Consider the following 18,397-nt stretch of genomic DNA (forward strand, 5'->3'; position numbering starts at 1 on the left):
TATAATATTATTTATAAACATAGCTGTCCATCTGTCCAGTGATTAATTGCATAAGTACATGGAGGCAGGACCTCACAGCAAAAGCATACTCCATAATAATAATGTTCATTATTATTATATGTATATATGTATTTTTCATCTATTGTGTTTACTAACATCAAGACGTCACAAGCAAAGACAGACCACACCATGGCACATGTTTAAATAAGGAAAGTTTATTGATCAAATGTATTTATTAAACAAATAGACATAATTTTTTCTCCCCAAAAAATACATGTTCAAAGCAGCAGAAAGGGGACCCAATACCAGACAGAATTGTGAACTCCACTCTGTAGAGTGGGCAGTCATAATGAAGCAGTACACTTCAATTTGTAGATTAAAGCTGTTCTTCATATTTTTGGCCACCAGATGTCACCAGAGATGACTCAAGTAATGAACCGTTTTTTAACACAAGCTTCAATGCTTCAGAAAGCTTAGTTTAGCCATCACTACTGCAAACTAAGGAACACGAACTAGGAAATTCATGACATGGCAAAGATGGTAGGGAATGAAATATTCTCTCAGTCTTAGGCCATGAACATCTTGGATTTTTATAAATGAAATCAATGTTTTGTTCTTGTCAAACTACTCTTAAATAGAAGTTAGTAGAGTACAAAAATCTGACCAATGAGAAAGATGCTTTATAAAATGAAACTGCAGCGTCTGAGTTGAAGGCAACTGGACTTCTTATTAAGTTCTTGAAGACATTTCATTTTTCATCCAAAAAGCTTTTTCAGTTCTAAAAAGTGATGGTGAGTTTCAGATGGACACATATGGCGTCATTTACCATTATCTCAAAAAGCATCTGTGTCTTCTAACCAAAATGTGAGCCTTTTTACCTTCAAAAGAATGATGTGAATATGTACATCTGTGCTGATGAGCTGGGCCTCCTATGTTGTACTATGCATCTGCAGAGTGGGCTCTCCTATGTAAAGGTCTGAGCACTCCTCACTCAATTGCACAGCACACACAGTTCAGTTTGTTTTTATGTGTTTTGTCATTAGGATGAAATAGTTTTTGTCCGAGGGTGTTTCCGGGTCACAGAGTACCAGCATGCTACGCTTGAAGAACACTCTTCTGTTTCTCCCATGAACTTGCAACATAAAGAACAACAATGTTTTTTTGTTTGTTTTGTTTGTTTGTTTTCCTGAATCTCTTTAGTGTGTGTGTATGTATGTATTAACTTGTCTTTTATTTCAAATTTTGTTTTGTACTTTTTATTGCTTTAAAATATAATAAGCCAACATAGATTTTTTTCAGTCTTTTTTTTCTCTTTTGTGTTCAGCAAATTCAGTCATGTAATCATGTAAGCAAATGTACTATATGAATCAACTCAGCCATTGCCATCGCATCTAAAGCATGCAATGTATCTAAAGGATGCTGAGGATACTTCTGAGGAGGTGAGACTAACCTCTGCTTTTGTTCTTTTTTTCAGTGTCAACACCTCTTAATATTCACTTTAACTGACAATTGACTTTCTGCAGCACCAAGATTTTTTCACTGGGCTTATATGTGACATTTTTAAAAAGTAGGCCTTCAGACAGTATGGATCAGTGCTGCGGTTTTCTGAAGATCTTTTCAGCGTGTTGAGCTGTGAATCTATTGCAGGAGTATGAGAAATGGGTAACAGATAAATCATCCGTGTTCAAAAATATAATATATATATATTTTTTTTTTAAAATCAACATTTAAGGTGTGCGCAATACAAACACAGCAGCAATACATCCATACAAAGAACTGCCACACAATACAAAACCAGCAATGCACCTGATACAGACCTTACTCCTCCCGCCCAGGAACAAAATGCAAAGGAGAAAAAAGAGAATGAGAGGGAGAGTCGTGTGGGTGTGCCAACAGCTGAATAGGAAGGACTTTGGCTTCACAACCACAGTGCTAGTATTATGTTTCGCTGCCTCAGAGATCAGCTTTCGCATTCAGGAAAGGTAAGAGCAAAACACGATGAGAGATGAACTAGGTATGACTCAACATTATTTTTTAGATATTTCTGCTCTTGATCTGCTTTCCTTTGTACCAGACAAATAACATACTTTATACTAATATCTGAAGCTGTCAGTTTTTACCCCCTAATGGAATATGTTATACTGAAAAGTTTCCACATCCAAATTACAATGGTTGGAAAAGAAGGAGCCTGTTAGTATGTCTGTTCAGTGTCTCAGGCCCTTTTTTAAAGTTAAGCTTAAAGAGGAAGTGAAAGGCTGAACTATGTCACCATGCAGCTGGACTTTGTCCAGTGAACTGCTTTGAATTGTTTCAAACCTTTGATAAGGAGGTTTGTGCGTCTGGCTCTATTCCAAGTACTTACAGAGCTGACAATATGGGAAATGCCTTGAAAAATGACCTTGATCTACGTTTGAGGTCATTTGTTAGCCTTGTAAATGTCCCAGTGTTACCAATAGTGACTTTCTCAGTGACTCAGAAAGTAAATGATTAATGTTTTCTAAGCTCTCTCCTCTCTAATGTTCTTTCTTTAGCTCTGAGGTGATGGCTTCCAATAGTTTTCGTCTGTCAGAGGTGCAGTTTCAGTGTTCCATCTGCCAAGATGTTTTCTCAGAGCCCGTCTCCATCCCCTGCGGTCACAGCTTCTGCTTCACCTGCATCACAACACACTGGGACGTTAGCCGTGCAATTAGCTGCCCCAAATGTCACACAGTCTTTGAAGGCCGCCCTGAGCTTTGTGAAAACTCTTTTGCGAAGGAAATTTCAGAGCAGATCCGAGCGAGAAGGCAGAACGGCGTGATTGCAGCGACAGAAAAAGTCATCTATTGCGATGTGTGCACAGGAACGAAAACTGAGGCACAGAAATCATGCCTCACGTGTCTGACTTCGTACTGCGAGATGCACCTGGAGCCTCACCTGAGAGTTGCCACCTTGAGGATTCACAAGCTGATTGAACCCGTGGCAATGCTGCAGAACAGGATGTGTAAAAAGCACCAAAGGCTTTTGGAGCTGTTCTGCAGAAGTGACCAAAGGTGTGTTTGTGTGCTGTGCACCGAAACCGACCACCGCTCTCACAAAACGGTCCCAGTGGAACGAGAAAGCCAAGAGAGGAAGGTGTGAACTCCTCCGCAGCACTGAACTCTTGTTAAATTAAATGCTAAACTCTGGCATAAGACTGTAACTATTTAAAGGTTATGTCCTCGTTTTAACGTTTAGGTGCAGATGAAGAGGATCGAGGGTGATGTTCAGCAAATGATCCAGGACAGACTGCAGAAAGTGGAGGAGATTAAACGATGTGTGGAGCTCAGCAAAGTGAGTTAACATAAGAGCATAGAATATCTGGAGGTTTAAGCCTCTCAGGCTGTGATTAAAGCACCTAGAAACTGGCACCATTCCATAACAATGGACCGTGAGCTCAGTTTCATCATCATTAATATGCAAATTGTCGTGACCACTGATCAATCAGCACATTGTAAGACAGTTAGGCCCTTTCTCAGTTCAGTTCTCAGATCGTCCCCCTGTCTCCCAGTTGGCATTCCTCCCTGTCCAGGGTGTGAAATCTCCTGGACATTGTCAGGCAATGGTGCTGGTTTCGGTCATTATGTAAGTTCCCTGAGACTGATGAACTCACTTAAATGAATGACAACACTGAAAACACAATGTTCAGATGGACATAATCAACTGTCTGGGTTCTGTATTGTTCTGCTTGGAAGCCACATGTGTTCAAATGGATCTACTGCTGAACCTTTTGCTTCCCTGAGGAAAAATGTGTTTTTGTTTGTATTTGCTTAATGCCCTCTATAGGTAAATTCAAAGAGAGACATAGAGAAAAGCGTACAGGTTTTCTCCGCTCTCATTCGTACCATGGAGAGAAATCAAGCCGAGCTGGTGGAGATGATCCAGAGGAGGCAGGCGGCAGCGGAGCAGAGGGCAGACAGGCTCGTTGCAGAACTTGAGCTGGAAATCACTGAACTGCAGAGGAGAAGAAGTGAAATGGAGCAGCTTTTTCACACAGATGACCACCTCCATCTCATACAGGTTAGGAATTTAGTTTATTTTCCAGAAGGTGGGGAGGTAGACAGAAAAACACATGGGAAGTGGCTCCAATTCAGTGGGAGATGGATCATTTGTCATTGTTTTGCTGTTATTGTATCCAGTTACAAAAATCAGGATTTTTTTTAAGTCATCCTGCTTTGTATTGTAAATCATTGCTTTTAAAGTAAGTTTTCTCTTCTTTGTGTCAGAGGTTTCCAGCTCTGAGTTCTCCTCCATCGGCCAAATCCTGCTCTGAAATCATCGTCCATGCAGACACCAGTTTGGGGATATTACGCAGAGCAGTGGTCAACATTGTGCAGCAGCTGCAATCGGAGCTGAAAAAACTTTCCATTCAAGGTTCATATCTATTCAGCTTTTTTTATGTATTTGTTTTTTGTCAGCATCATTACATTAAATGACTGAACAGCTGCTTTCAAACAACATCGCAATCAAAGATCACACATGGGTGGAGTATTTTTGACCGTATGTTCTGATCTTTTTGCAGAGCATGAGAAGATTCAGCAGTATGCAGGTAAGAATGTTCACTGTTAACTGTCATGAAAGGGAACATTTATATTTCCTGCTTTGACAAAACAGAAAACCACACAAAAATATTTTCTTATTAGAAATAAGAGGCTAATAAAGTCCCGCATAAACTGTGTCTTCCTACCAGCTGATGTTCAGCTGGACCCCAGGACAGCCAACCCTTGGCTGGTTTTATCAGAGGATGGGAGGCAGGTCTGGGATGGAGAGGCTGAACAAAACGTGGCTGACATACCAGAGCGTTTTGACACGGCGCCATGTGTCCTCGCCCTCAAGGTAATTAAAGATGTAGCGGGTTCCCCTTTAAACATTTTGTCTTTTTGTTGCTCTCTGTGATACACGGAAAAATGGGCAGTCAGTGATGTGTAGCTCTCTCCTTAAACAGGGATTCACCACAGGAAGGCACTACTGGGAGGTGAATGTCGGAGACAAGACAGCGTGGGATCTAGGTGTAGCTAAAGAATCAGTCAACAGGAAAGGTTTGATCACACTGTGTCCAGAAGATGGTTATTGGACTATCTGTTTGAGGAAGGGCAGTGAGTACCGGGCATGTGCTGGACAGGCAGAGCTGTTGTGCCTCGCTCAGAGACCACATGTCGTTGGGGTGTTTTTGGATTATGAGGAAGGCAGGGTGTCATTTTACGACACAGAGACCCAGTCACACATCTATTCTTTCAAATGCGTCCAATTCACCGACGCCATGCTTCCCTTTTTTAACCCTGACATGAGTGACAACGGCAGCAACAAATCGCCACTTATCATCCGCCAAGTCAGTGGAATTGATGAAGGCAAGGACTTAGATGACATCACTATATGATGTACGTCGATCTGGGTTTGTTTGTGTTTTTTTGCATTAAACTGTTCCCTGTTTTGTAATGCATGAAGATATTTTTAAACATTTAAAAACTGCATGCAAATTCTAAAGTTAGTATTAAATTTTTGAATGAAACTGTTCATAAAAAATACTCCTTTCTCAATAAATATCTCAAACTCTACTTGCTTTGCTTAGCAACTGTAAAATAATGATTTCTACATATAGGATATATTGTATTCTGGCTTGTATACTAGAGAATTCATCCTTTTACTTCTATCAGCTGTCACATCATCAATAAACACTAGTGACTGTACATGTCCATGCCATAACACTGGTCCCACCACATGCTTCTGATCATCAACTGTTTCTTTCCTTCTCCACACGTTTCTCCTCCCATCATCCTGATACAAGTTCGTCTTGGTTTCATCTGTTTTCTGGCCTTCCCGTTCTTGAGTGTTACAGCTCTAATGTTCTTGTAAATCCTTGTATTTAAAACAACACTGAAAATCTATAGCATACAAATGCAACACAATGAATTGACTGAATCATCTTCGTATGTCCTTTTCATTTGTATAATAAACCATCAGGCCATGAAACTGCTTGTCAGTCAATTTATTCTTAGCCTCTGAAAATACTGTAATAAAAGTGACCTTGAGTAGAAAAGCACTACATGAGAACCATACTCGTGTTTTTCAATCAGCTGCTGTTATCTGTTGTATATGCTTACAGCCTCCACCCACGTATTTATTATCTGCTTCCCTTGTGCTTCAGTAAACAGATCTGAGACCTGCTTCACTCTAATAACAGCTCTCCTCAGTCATTATAACCTAACTACAAACTGATTTCAGAGCACATCTTAATCTACAATCTGATGCTCGCTAATCAGATTATCATGGAAATAGGATTAGCATCCACGCATGTGGAACACTGCTTCAAGATTGGACCACGACTACTATATACTAATGTTTCTCACTGAATTACATCTATGCACGGAAATATATTAACATAGATCTAAAGTAGAAAGCATCTCTCTGTGAAGACTAAGCTAACAGAGGTTGGGAAGGAACGAAAGAAGAAAGTCTTAAGAGGGATTAAACCTGGACAGGACGGACAGACATAAATCCTGCCTGGTTGTGCTGGACACCGGGCTCAAGCAGGAAACACCACACAATTCTCACACGGTGAGTTAAATAGTTCTTATTAGGAAATCTTTCAGTGTTGAAGTCTGAATTCTTTAAAATAAACTGTTAGCTTTTCTGGGCATTGAGCACATTACAGTTTAAAGTAGTCACTTTGGAATATCTTTTAAAACAGTTAGACTGTAGAGACCCTACAATTATTCTCTGTTTTTAATTGTTTATTGCCGTTTAGTGTAGTTACCATAGTGAAACTTTAAAACGTGTCATATTTGCAGTATTAAGGTATTTCGTCTTCAGCAATTCAACCTCATTTGAACCAAATTCAGGTTTTGTAAGGCTGAAGGTTTCTGAGAAGATGAGTCTGTGAAGAGCGGTGTAATGTCGCCGGTGGTGGACGAGACAGCTGGGGACCTCCCAGTGAGGGATGTGGGCCTGATGAGAGGGGGACTGATGCCAACTGTCCCAGGTTGGTTTGTACTGATATGTGTTTTTGTCTGTCATTAAAAACACAACTTGAAGAAAATAAACCAAAACCTTGAAGTACAAGCATCAAAGAGATAATGCCAATGAATGTTACAATTTAGCTTTGCATTAAGTCTCAGTTTATTAATTATGAGCAGGGTTTAGGCAATAAATAAACTGTAAATCATTAGGAATAACTGCAAATATCGCCTCATTGCCATCTTCTCAGATACTCTACGGGATGTCAAGTCCTGGAAGAAGCATCATGTCATGAGGACAAAAGGTAAAAGCACTTCAGGTTTTTATAGTCTGTATGGAAGTCGCACAACAGAATCTTCAGTTTTCATGTCTGTGTGTGCTTTCTCTGTGTCTCCATCTCCCTGTCCAGCAGACCCTCAGCGCCTTTTTCGATTTCCCAGAGAGCACCTGGAGGACCTGTGCCTCCGACTGCAGGAGGAGAACAGTGTGCTAAAACAACACACACGCACCCAGGACCAGAGACTACGCAGGTAACACACGCAAAATACACTTTTTGTACCTGATTCCATACATTTGAACAACGTGGAGCATATTAATGAAAATTTATTTACTGGCAATAAGATGAAAGTAATATTGAAACTCCAAAGAGAGATTAAGGAGTGCCTTTTGCACTTTTTAAAGGCACTTACTGAACACCTGTCAGCCAAACTGTGGCCAATTAAACCTCTCTGCTTTGCCTCAGTATGTCTGCTAGGCTAATGCGTCTTCGTCAGACCAGTCCTGGCTCCAGTGGTGTTAAGGAGAGGGACATGGAGGACACAATACAGGAGCTGGAAGCCCGAGTGGCAATGCTGGAGAGCCAGAAAGGAGTGCTGCAGAACAAACTCAGCCTGGCCAAGCAGCACATTATGGACCTGGGAGCTCGCACACCCTACAAATTCAGTAAAGGTGTGTGCAACAGCAACAACAACAAGAATAGAGGCCGCAGTGATTCCCTCTTAAATCTCTTTATTTTCCTTCCCTGGTCTTCGTGTTGTTAGGTAAAAATCTGGACGGAGACGGTGGAATGAGGAGGGCAGCCCAGACTGCACCACCTCGATATGGCCCTACACTGGAAGACACCAGGGCAGAGATGGAGAGGTTGTAAGTGTCCCATGTGTGATGTGCTAAATGACCAAATGATCCATTAGCTACAGCAGATCATCCTTTAGCGTGACATGACTGACCACACTCTTGCGTAGCTGAAGTAAATCACATGACGCACATTAATAAGCGACAAGGAAAACATCTGCGCTAAAAGCCTCTGAATCTCACTGTGTCTTTCCCACCCAGCAGGTCCACTATGACAGAACAGGTGAGGGTGGCAGAGCTGGAACTAACTGCCCAGGCGCTCAGAGACTCGCTGAGAGAGAAAGAGAAAGAGATTGAGGGGACCTTTCGAGAGATGAGGAAGCAACAGGCCGACAGACACCGGTAGCTACAGCAGAGACATCACAGAGACAATAATGAAACAATTAAATAAAACAGGATAATTGATGTTACTGCATTTTTTGAAAGGCTTTTTAGGGGATATTTATGTTCACTGTGAGAATAACTGTGAATGCTCAGCATGACAGCATCCTAGTTTGACTTAATTTGCTTGAGCCGTTTGTAGCAAGAACATCAAATGGCAGCATTGTAGAGCTAAGTGCCTTTGTGCATGATACAGCATGTATCCTCCCAGCATATCATACAATAATCTCACACGTTGTATCACGGCTGTGCACTCGAATTGAGTTGAGCCCTTTGTGCTCACTTTCACACTCTACCAGACAAGCTTTGCACAGTTCACCAGTGAGTGAATCAGCTGATTTAAAATAAGTCTTGTTTATGTTTTACTGGGCTTGGGCACAGCCTGTCCGTTCAACCCACTCACTGTCTGAAAGCTCACTGTGTGTCGTAGCTCCTCAGTCTCCCTTTTTGAACTTTCTTCTTATTGGCTGCAAATTGCAAACAGAAGGTGTGAGCAAACACCAGGATTGTTCCCTCTCTTTGTCATCAACAAAAACTGAAAAAGCAAAAACAGAGCTGTCTGAGATGAAGCCTTGTTTAAAGCGTTCATCGTGTTTGAGCATCCACTGATGTAACGGTGAGGACAGAAAATAAACCTGTGATCTTAAACTTTAAACACAAACATAAGCAAACACTTGCATTTTTGCTTTTTTTTTTTTTAAAAAAGAACATAAGTAAATTCATCCATGAAATATGTCCAAAATGATTTGTCTCTACCAGAATAACTATCAGGGAGAATGTGGATTTAATCCGTCTGCAAAAGCAGCTTTCAGAAAAGAGTGCTGCCCTGAGAGTTACACAGGAGAAATTCACCAACCTGCAAGAGGTCAGAAACACTGTCTGTCAAACATTTCTTTTCTTATGTCACAGGAACTTCTTTTTTCAGCTTACTAGACATTTTGCTTTTCTTCTAGGCGTATGAGAATCAGCTAGAAGAGGTAAAGGTCTCAGCACACTGATAAAGTTCAGCTGATGTTTCAGGTAAGTAAAATTTGAAAAAGCGCTAATCGTAATTTTGACTGCCATGTTTTTATATCAGACTCAGAGATCAATGAGGGAAAGTCAAGGAGCTCTGCTGGGGAAAGCTGAGGAACTGACCGAACAACTGAAACAGGAAAGACAAAAAGCTCTGGAACTAGAGGGACAGCTTACCAACACGACCCTGTCTCTGCAGACCCTCGACAAGGTACGCTACCTCATCTGCAGGAACAAATCTAAGAGAGAACCTCAAAGATGACAGAAGGATGTCTATGGGTCATTACCAAAAATCTGGAGATCATATAATATATAATTTCTCTATCAGCTGCAGGAGAGGATATCAGACCTGGAAGGAGAGAGGGACCTGATTAAAAGAAATTATGACACGCTGCTAGAAAGGTAAAAGAGTATGTGCTTCAAGACCAAAGAAAGTTATTAATTCCAATATAAACCACAAAACATCACCTGTTGTTTCAGTGGTTATTTAAACCTTTTTTTCCACCCTTTTTTCAGTACTTTATCTTCTCAAAGCACCCATGATCACCAGGTGGAAAAACAGAAAGAAGTGCTCCAGACAAGCGAGAAGCTCGGGGGAAATATCAGCAGGATGGAGGAAATGCTGCTCGCAGAGCAGGAAGACAGGCGCAGGCTGGAAGTAGAGAAGGAGAAACTGAGACGAGAGAAGGAGATACTGGAGGAGCAGATGGAGCAAGAAAGAGGTCTCTTCATTTCTCGGCATGTGCTCGTCCAAAGCAAACAGGTTGTGTAATAACAACCCCGTTTGTTCATTTCTGTTGTTACATTTAGAGCTTTCCTTGTCTATGAGAGACAAACAAGAGCAGCTGGAACAGGAGGTGCTCCGGTACAAGGAGCAGGTCTCTGCTCTGCAGGACAGGCTGGACTCTGTGAGCAAGGTCCGAAGTTTTCAGCAGCTAATTTACACTTTCTGTGTGTTATCGGTGCTTTAAGCACACTTTGTGACACGGTTCCCTCTCTTCCAGGAGTTTGACATGAGCGTTGAGGAGCTGAGCGAAACCCTTCTGCAGATCAAGGTTTGCACTCCGTTGCACCCTGTCAGACAAACAAACCACATAAATTAGTAGATAAATTGCCTTTTTTTTAGCCTCGTGTCGTTTTCACTGCAGGCATTTAGAACGCAGCAGGAGAGCAAGGAGGGTTTGCGCTTCCTCCTGGCTGATGGGAAGTTGGAAGATTCACCCTGCGAGCTGGTGAATATCCAGGCATCTCATGCTGAGTCTGTGCTCGAATTACAGAAAACCAGAAACCTTTTACTGCTGGAGCACCAAATCACTAAAGACCTGCAGGTTTGCACAGCTTTTAAATGCATATGTGAATTATGTGGAACATAGCCGTTATCGCCATTTTTTTTGCAATTTCTCCCATTTTCTTCTCAAAGCAAGAGTTAAGTACAGTCAGCCAGAAGGTGCAGAGAGAGAGAGAGGAGAGCAGGAGGAGGATTGCAGAGAAAGACAAACTGCTATCAAAAAGAGCTCTGCAGATCAACAGTTTACAAGGTGTGACGATGAAAATGACAGCAACCCTTTCTACATTATAGTAACGACAAACAATTGCTAATTAGTTACTCAGACTTACTATTTGACATGCAAGAAATGATGTACATTAGACAGAATCTCCAAACATTTTATTTTCTCCTCTGTACCTAAAGCCCAGTTGAAAGAGTTGGCATACAGCCCCAGGAACTACAAACGTACCATACCAGTACAGTACACCTGGCCAGTTGGAGATCAGGAGGTGGTGCAGCCCATTGAGGATGACATGTCATTCTCTCAGCTCAAGGCTGGGGAATCGCTGCTAGAGATCCACCTGAAGGTAAAGACTCACATCCCGAGCCTGAATCATTTCAAGCTGTTTTCCCAAAGGTTATGATAACTGCTCATTCCCACCACCAGGCTGCAACCTTCACCCCAGCAGGACTGCGTATTATGGGGGGCATCCATCCAGGGGCAGATAAAGGTGAAGATATTGTGAGCTTCTGCACGTACAGCCTGCTGGACTTTGAGATGCACTCTACTCCTCTGGTGTCGGGAAGCCAGCCCAATTATGGCTTCACATCCCGCTACTGCCTGACAGTCCGGGATGTGGGTCGGCTGGGAGGTCAGGGGTCAAGAGTCAGAGTAGAGCTCCACCAGGCATTAGGAGGAGTCCGGTTTGTGACCCACGGAAGTGGACAAATGTCTCTAATGGGTGCCATAGAGAGGAGAGGAGAGCGTATTGGTGGACACGTGAATATTACAGGTGTGTAAAGAGAAGCTGTTTTGTTAATTCCACTGCATAGATGAACAAAAAGATCTCTTAGAAATGTTTTCGTTTTATTTACCGTCTCCCTCTCAGGACACGAGGGTGAAGTTGTCGGTGTTGTGGATTTCTGGGCACGTCTGTTCCCTCCTGCAGAGCCTGTGGCCACTGTGGCAGAGAGTGGAGCTGACTGGAAAACAGTGAGACACAGAAGTCCTGTGCAGATCACGCTTGGGTGGCAAGACAGCATTCATGAGGTAAATCAGAGAGAAGATAAGCTGATGAAAGCACAGTGAATAGTGTGTCCACACTGGGAATACACACAATTTGGCCTTCCAGCTCATACTGCACCTACTGTATGAGCTACATGTATGTTCACATGTGTTAAGGCAAATCTGTGCCCCTTGTCACCTTGTTCAGTATTAGCTTTACAGTTAAGTGTATGTATTTGTTACAAAATGCATTCATTATATTTATTTATTTCCAATTTGAGTCCAGTTTGGGTGAAGTAGCCTTTTAAAGTTGGATGCTCTGCTTCCAAACATGTACAGAATCTATTTATGACTCGATTTATATTTATGGCAGGAGTTACATGACTATGGTGGAGGAATCCCCAATGAACTGGTGGTAATGCTGGAACGCTGTGTGGGCCTCAGCGCTCGATGGCCAGGACTACTTCCTGATGCCTACCTGACATACAGGCTCTACGACCTGCCACCACATGTCTCTCAAACAACCAAGTGCACAGCTGATCCAGTGTTCAATGACGCTACTAGTTACCCACTTGCAATAACAACTGATGTGCTGCAGTACCTCAGGTACGCTAGTTCAAAAGTTTTCTTCTGTTTTTGTTTCTATTTAATCTCACCTTTAGCAGCCTGCTAACTTCACTCAATTGCACTTTTTTCTCAGGTCAAGCAGTCTGTGGGTGTACGTGTTTGATGACAGTGATGACCAGATACCTCCACCTTATCTGGCCAAAACCCCAATACCACTGCGAACCCTGGCTACAGGGAGAGAGATCAGAGGTGAGGGATGGAGAAAAGTAAAAGAACTGCATGATTTTTCTGCATCCATAACTCCAGGAGACATTAATGTAGATGAAGGTGGAAAAAAGTGCTACAAAGTATCTACAAAGTAACACAAATTGGTTTATAATACTTTTATTTAACCTATTTACATGCTTGTTTAGGGAAACTGATCATATACAGGTTGTAAAGTACCATCTGTTTCTGAATCAGTTTTGTAGCATTGCTCAAAAACCAGAAAGGCTGAATATCTCACAAGTTCATATTTTGTCAGGGGATTATGTGCTGAGAGATCCAGCCGGTGGACCTCGAGGCATGGTCAGAGTAATGATGAAATGGAAGTACCCATTTCAGCCACCTGTGGATGCCTTGCTAGGCCGACAGGGAAGCAGAGCGGACATGCAGGGCAGAGCACGGGAGAGCAGTGAAAGGGAGGAGAGGAGACAAGAGAAGGATGATGCATCACAGAGACCCATAGCTAAGCCCAGAGTGAAGGTAAGGAAAGTGCATGATATCTGTGTGTTCAAAGACACTTCCTATCCCCTATAGCTTAAAATCTGTTTTTCTATGGCTTTTTTCACAGACTTGGAAACCTGAGCCTTTGCAGAAAGAGATAAAATCCTGGGTAGGGTTTTAATCTGAAGAATGTGTGGGTGAGGTAGTTCAGCACGCAATACAGCCATGTTTGTTTGTGCACTGATATACAATATTTGTCGGCTTACAGCCTCGGCCACCACCCACCAAGCAGAGGAGCTCACAAGATGTAAGAGCAGAGCAAACCACCTCTGTGAGGCCAACGTCTACAGACAGAAAGAGGTCTACTAAGAGGTCGCCTGAGCTTTACCAGAGAACACCTCATCTGACACCTGAGCCAAGACTGACCACACCTTCTCATTTACCAGCTACTAAGTAATTTCTTTTTAATACAAGGGGCGCTTCTTAAAGTTGATATCACTGAAAATAGTTACATATGAAAACCAAATAAGATTTTTAAATCCATAATAATCAGTTTTAATTGTTTTAATAATTGACTGGAAGTTTCAAACATCGCTTTTATGATCATCAGCAGAGCTGAGCAGAAACAGCTTAAGATTGACTCTCCCAGAATAGAGTTAACTTCAAGACCTGATATGGACCAAATGTGTAAATAATATGGTAAACAAATATATCAATCACTAAGGGCAGTGGTTCTTTCGCTGGAAACAACACTTTTGACATTTCAAACACCACACAGAGATATGGAAGCCCGTTTCCGCCACTAAAAAAAAAAAAAAAAGGATCCATAACTCAAAATTTTGAGTTATTTTCTTGAAATTTCGAGTTATTTTCTCGAAATTTCAAGTTATTATCTCGAAATTTCGAGTTATTATCTCGAAATTTCGACATATTAACTCAAAATTTTGAGAAAAGCAACTCGAAATTTCGAGTTAGCGCTGCCAATCAGTAATCTACGTGAATGACGTCATTTCCATGTTACCCGGAAGCTGAAGCCCTCAGCTACAAATGCTACAGCTAAGCTACCGGTATTACATCCAGTCGTGAATGCACAGATTGCTGAGTGTTTTCAGCCTGGCTTCACAAATGATGTGTTATTAGCTGAATCACATGGTGTTACTATCAGCAAACATACTTTAATTTGTTGGGATCCGTTTTTGAGTGCGCGGTCCTGCGCCATATGCTTCCGGGTAACAAGAAAGCGACCTCATTCACGTATATTTTTGATTGACAGAGCTAACTCGAAATTTTGAGAAAAGTAACTCGAAATTTCGAGTTATTTTCTCGAAATTTCGAGTTATGGATACTAGCTTTTTTTTTTTTTTTAGTGGCGGAAACGGGCTTCCATACAGAGACCTTCATGTTTTGCAAAACCAACTATTTATTGGTACAAAAAATAATCTTTCAGCATCACATTTATTTAAAACAGTTTCATCCATCTGTCACTTATAAGAAATTTTGTAAGAAGAACATGATTAATTTTTTAAAAATATATTAAATCTTATTTAAGGTATTCAGAGAGAACATCTTCCAGACAATCACCCGCCACTGTGTCGAGGGTCAGCTCTGTCAGCGATGCCAGAACTCAGGTCAGCTCAATCACCTTCTTGTATTCAAAACAATGCTGTGAAAAGCTAATTTATGTAAATTTAGAATGAAAAGACACAAATGAGAACTTGATGAATGGGCTCATGTGTTGTCTTTTCTTTTTTCAGGATATTTCCATTGTGGATCAGGTGTCAGTTGTTGAGGGTGAAGACGAGGACAGGAGTGAGAGCGGTAACTATTCATATACAAACAACACACTTGATTTAGGTTGCTTACGGCAATTTATAGCTTTATTCTGCCATTCATTAAACATGCAGAAAAAGGACTGCTCAGTGCTGACAGTGCTTTGATTTTGACTAAACAGCTGCTGCAGAGGACACTGAAGCCCCCGAATCTTCAGAGTCAAGTTCCTCACAAAGTGACATCGTTGTCATACCACCAAAACGAAAAATGAGGAAGGTAACTGTCTGAAAGAATGGAGCAACAACAGACAACAAAGGAAACATTATAATCATACCGCCTTTACTGTGCTCTTCTACATAGTGCTACAGGGGGACACAATATGAGCTTTTATTTTGGAAATAATGTGGAGGCCAACATTTTGTCATTGTATTTCAGGGAGAAAAGCTTCGAGTGGAGATTCTGTCCCTGACTTTTGAACCTTCCTCAAATGTGGCAATGGATAAGTCAGTGCAGCGAGTGTACGTGGAATATCGGCTGCTGGGCATCCCGATGGAGACAACAGAAACACCCATGTCCCTCCGCAAACCTACCAAAGGAGAGGAGATTCACTACAACTTTACACGAGGTAAGAGTTAGTGAGCTGTCCATGTTTGTGCCAATAAGCTTTGAACTTTAAAGATCCTAAATAGACTCAAAATCTCTGTTTCTTTCTCAGTGATTTATGTGGATGGTTCACAGTCAACTCCACTTAGACAGTATCTTTACACGATGTTGGAGGGCACTGACCCCAACCAGGGCAGGTAGTGTTTGCAAATCTGACGTTAAAATCTGACTTAAGAAGTTTAATAATATCTCTGCTATTGAAAAGTCTTGCTTCTAAATGTAAGTTCGTGTGTCTGTATGTGTCACGGCAGGTTAAGGTTCACAGTAGTCAGTGAGCCAATGGACGATAACGAGGAGTGTGTGGACGTTGGACACGCTTTTCTGAACCTACAGGAACTGCTGCTCACAGGAAATGATGTCATTGAACAGCAGCTTGACAGTGCGTGAGGTTTTTTTGAGCAGTGTTTATTAATTGGATATGCCGAAAAGTCTGTTCATCTCGATGCAGAGTTTTCAGTGGGAGAAACATTTCGTCACTCATCCAAGTGACTTCTTCACTCACTCAGTCTGGATGGTTGACGAAACGTTTCTCCCACTGAAACACACATCGAAATTAACAGAATCAACTTTTTGGGATTTCCCTACCTGGATGATTGAGCATGCATGAAGATAAATGGATATTTATTATGTGAAGGAAACCATCAAGACCCTTCACATTAATTCATAGTAGTTAAAATGACTGTTGACTACATCTAATTTGTAGAAATCATAATATTTTTTCAAATGGTTTCTCTTCCTGCCAGTTGTGAGCGTGGATGAAGACGAGGTGATAGGAAGTCTCAAAGTGTCTCTAGAAGCAGCTAAAGTTCTGACTGGGATATACCAGGAATTTCACGAGGAGGACAAGACTGAGAAAGATGAGAAGACAGATGAAGAAGAAGTAGAGGAGGAGGAAGAAGAAGGCAAAGAAAAGAAAAAGGATCAGTTACAAGTGATAGATTATGATGATAACAGTGATTTCTACTGAAAGTAAAAGTGAAGCATGAGGATGAGCCTTGCTTTTTCACTTCCCATTTTAAAGCCTCACCAACATTCCCGATGGAAAGAAATAAAGATTCATTTTTGAAAGACAAAAATCTGTTTGAAGTTTATGTAATTTTGATTTTTTTTCCCCTTTGCTTTTCTCTGCCAAACTCAGAATTTTAAGTGGCCGATTTTATTTGTTCTTTACACAAACAGTGTTCGATTATATGACCAAAAACTAACTGATTTATAGAAAACCTTGGGCCAGCTAGTGTTATTACTGATGGGTCGTTCGCGAACGAAATGGCTCTTAGAGCTGACTCCTTGAAGTGAACGACGCGAGCCGGCTCCTTATCGCAAGCCGTCACGTGGGGGTTTTTTTTCTTTCTTTCTCTCACCCTCTCTCTCGCACTTTTTTTCTCCTTCACTCAGCACGGGAGCCTTGTGCTTTACGCTGGGCAGAGGGGGGAGGGGCGGTAGTTACACTGAGTAGCACAGGAACAGAGCGGGAGGGAGAGAGAGAGAGCCAGGGACAACAACGTCACATTAGTAAGGTATAGTAATCATCCACAACTATTTTCAGTTGCAGATGATAAAGGACTCAGAAAGTTTATTCATGCAGGCCCATATGACAGAGAATGTGCATCTTCTTTTTGTTTTCATATTTTAATTTATATTTAATTGTGTTGTGGTTTGTAGTGTTTTGTGTTGTTTCATTTTAAATTTGTTTAAAAAGAAAAAGCTGAAAATTTTAATAGTTAAAAGTTGAAATGTGAATAGTTGATTTTTGTATTATATGATTTATTTATTACATTTTATGTGGAGTGAATAAATAAAAGTATATTTACGGTGGCCCCTAGTGACAAAGCACATACAAACTTCAAAACACGTAAAAACTCCGAAGCACATAAAAACACAAAACACGTACAAAAGAACAACAGAAGTGCTCCAGGATGCTGGGCGCAGTGTTGAGCTTTTGTTACCTAGTGGCTACACAAGCCAGCAAGTACCAACGACCGGATTTGGTGTGTGGTAGTAACAGGTAAATGAACTTTTTTTTAAATTATTTGACTATATACGAGTGCCTGTGTATAAATACACAAACAATACACACATGCTTTCAATTGTGTAATTTAAGTGATCTAGTAGCTCTGCTTTGGAAGTTCAGTTCATGCTAGAAATGTGTTTTGGAGTTTGTACGTGGTTTGTCTCTAGGGGCCACCGCATATATTTATATATAAACATATATAAATAAAACCACTTTTTTTTTACGTTAGTAATTCCTTTTGTGCATAATTTTATATTATTGTTAATAATAAATTAATTAAAGCAACAAAACAACCCGATGAGCCGGTCGGAGCCGAAAGAGCCGACTCTTTTTAGTGAGCCGAACCGAAAGAGCCGGGTCTCTAAAAAGAGCCTGAAATCCCATCACTAAGTGTTATCACAGTAAAGAGATTGTTTTTGAAGTAGGAAATGGCTTAACAGGCACAAGAAGAGGCGTGGTTGTAATTCCATATGTGCACGTATATTTAAAAAAAAAATAACTATTCATATTGTTAATTTTTTTTTTTAATTTTTAAAAGCATCTAATATCTCTCTAATATTAATTAAATTAATTTTTTTTCTTTATTAAGTAATTTATTTTTCATTTTAAAATTAGTGTCGACCAGAGGCGGAGCCAGACATTTGAAACACCCGGGGCTTAGCCCTGAAGGGTAGTATGCATGTGGATTTTTTTT

The 18,397-nt window shown here is 41.0% G+C and overlaps 2 protein-coding genes across 2 annotated transcripts; both read left to right on the forward strand.

The window, feature by feature from the left end:
- The first annotated feature begins 2,539 nt into the window (after positions 1–2,539).
- On the forward strand, positions 2,540–5,929 carry LOC146675290 (E3 ubiquitin-protein ligase TRIM39-like). Its single transcript, XM_085402488.1, has 7 exons — positions 2,540–3,111; positions 3,214–3,309; positions 3,802–4,035; positions 4,242–4,389; positions 4,538–4,564; positions 4,706–4,851; positions 4,961–5,929. Exons 1-7 carry the CDS (start codon positions 2,542–2,544, stop codon positions 5,390–5,392), a joined length of 1,653 nt encoding a protein of 550 aa, XP_085258614.1. The 5' UTR covers positions 2,540–2,541; the 3' UTR covers positions 5,393–5,929.
- Positions 5,930–6,439: 510 nt separating this feature from the next.
- On the forward strand, positions 6,440–16,818 carry rpgrip1 (RPGR interacting protein 1). The gene is made up of 31 exons (XM_085402489.1): positions 6,440–6,570; positions 6,855–6,994; positions 7,220–7,273; positions 7,382–7,499; positions 7,712–7,917; positions 8,010–8,112; positions 8,302–8,442; positions 9,241–9,346; positions 9,435–9,458; positions 9,560–9,706; positions 9,824–9,897; positions 10,012–10,217; positions 10,306–10,412; positions 10,500–10,550; positions 10,644–10,823; positions 10,916–11,033; positions 11,186–11,349; positions 11,430–11,775; positions 11,872–12,032; positions 12,361–12,593; positions 12,688–12,803; positions 13,078–13,298; positions 13,387–13,428; positions 13,528–13,712; positions 14,809–14,887; positions 15,014–15,077; positions 15,211–15,305; positions 15,465–15,654; positions 15,745–15,829; positions 15,944–16,071; positions 16,436–16,818. Exons 2-31 carry the CDS (start codon positions 6,907–6,909, stop codon positions 16,657–16,659), a joined length of 4,056 nt encoding a protein of 1,351 aa, XP_085258615.1. The 5' UTR covers positions 6,440–6,570; positions 6,855–6,906; the 3' UTR covers positions 16,660–16,818.
- The last annotated feature ends 1,579 nt before the right edge of the window (positions 16,819–18,397 follow it).

This window comes from Rhamphochromis longiceps, linkage group LG3 (assembly GCF_057381845.1).
Source record: "Rhamphochromis longiceps isolate RC_006_pf linkage group LG3, R_longiceps_female_GT1.1, whole genome shotgun sequence".
Taxonomy (NCBI): Eukaryota; Metazoa; Chordata; class Actinopteri; order Cichliformes; family Cichlidae; genus Rhamphochromis; species Rhamphochromis longiceps.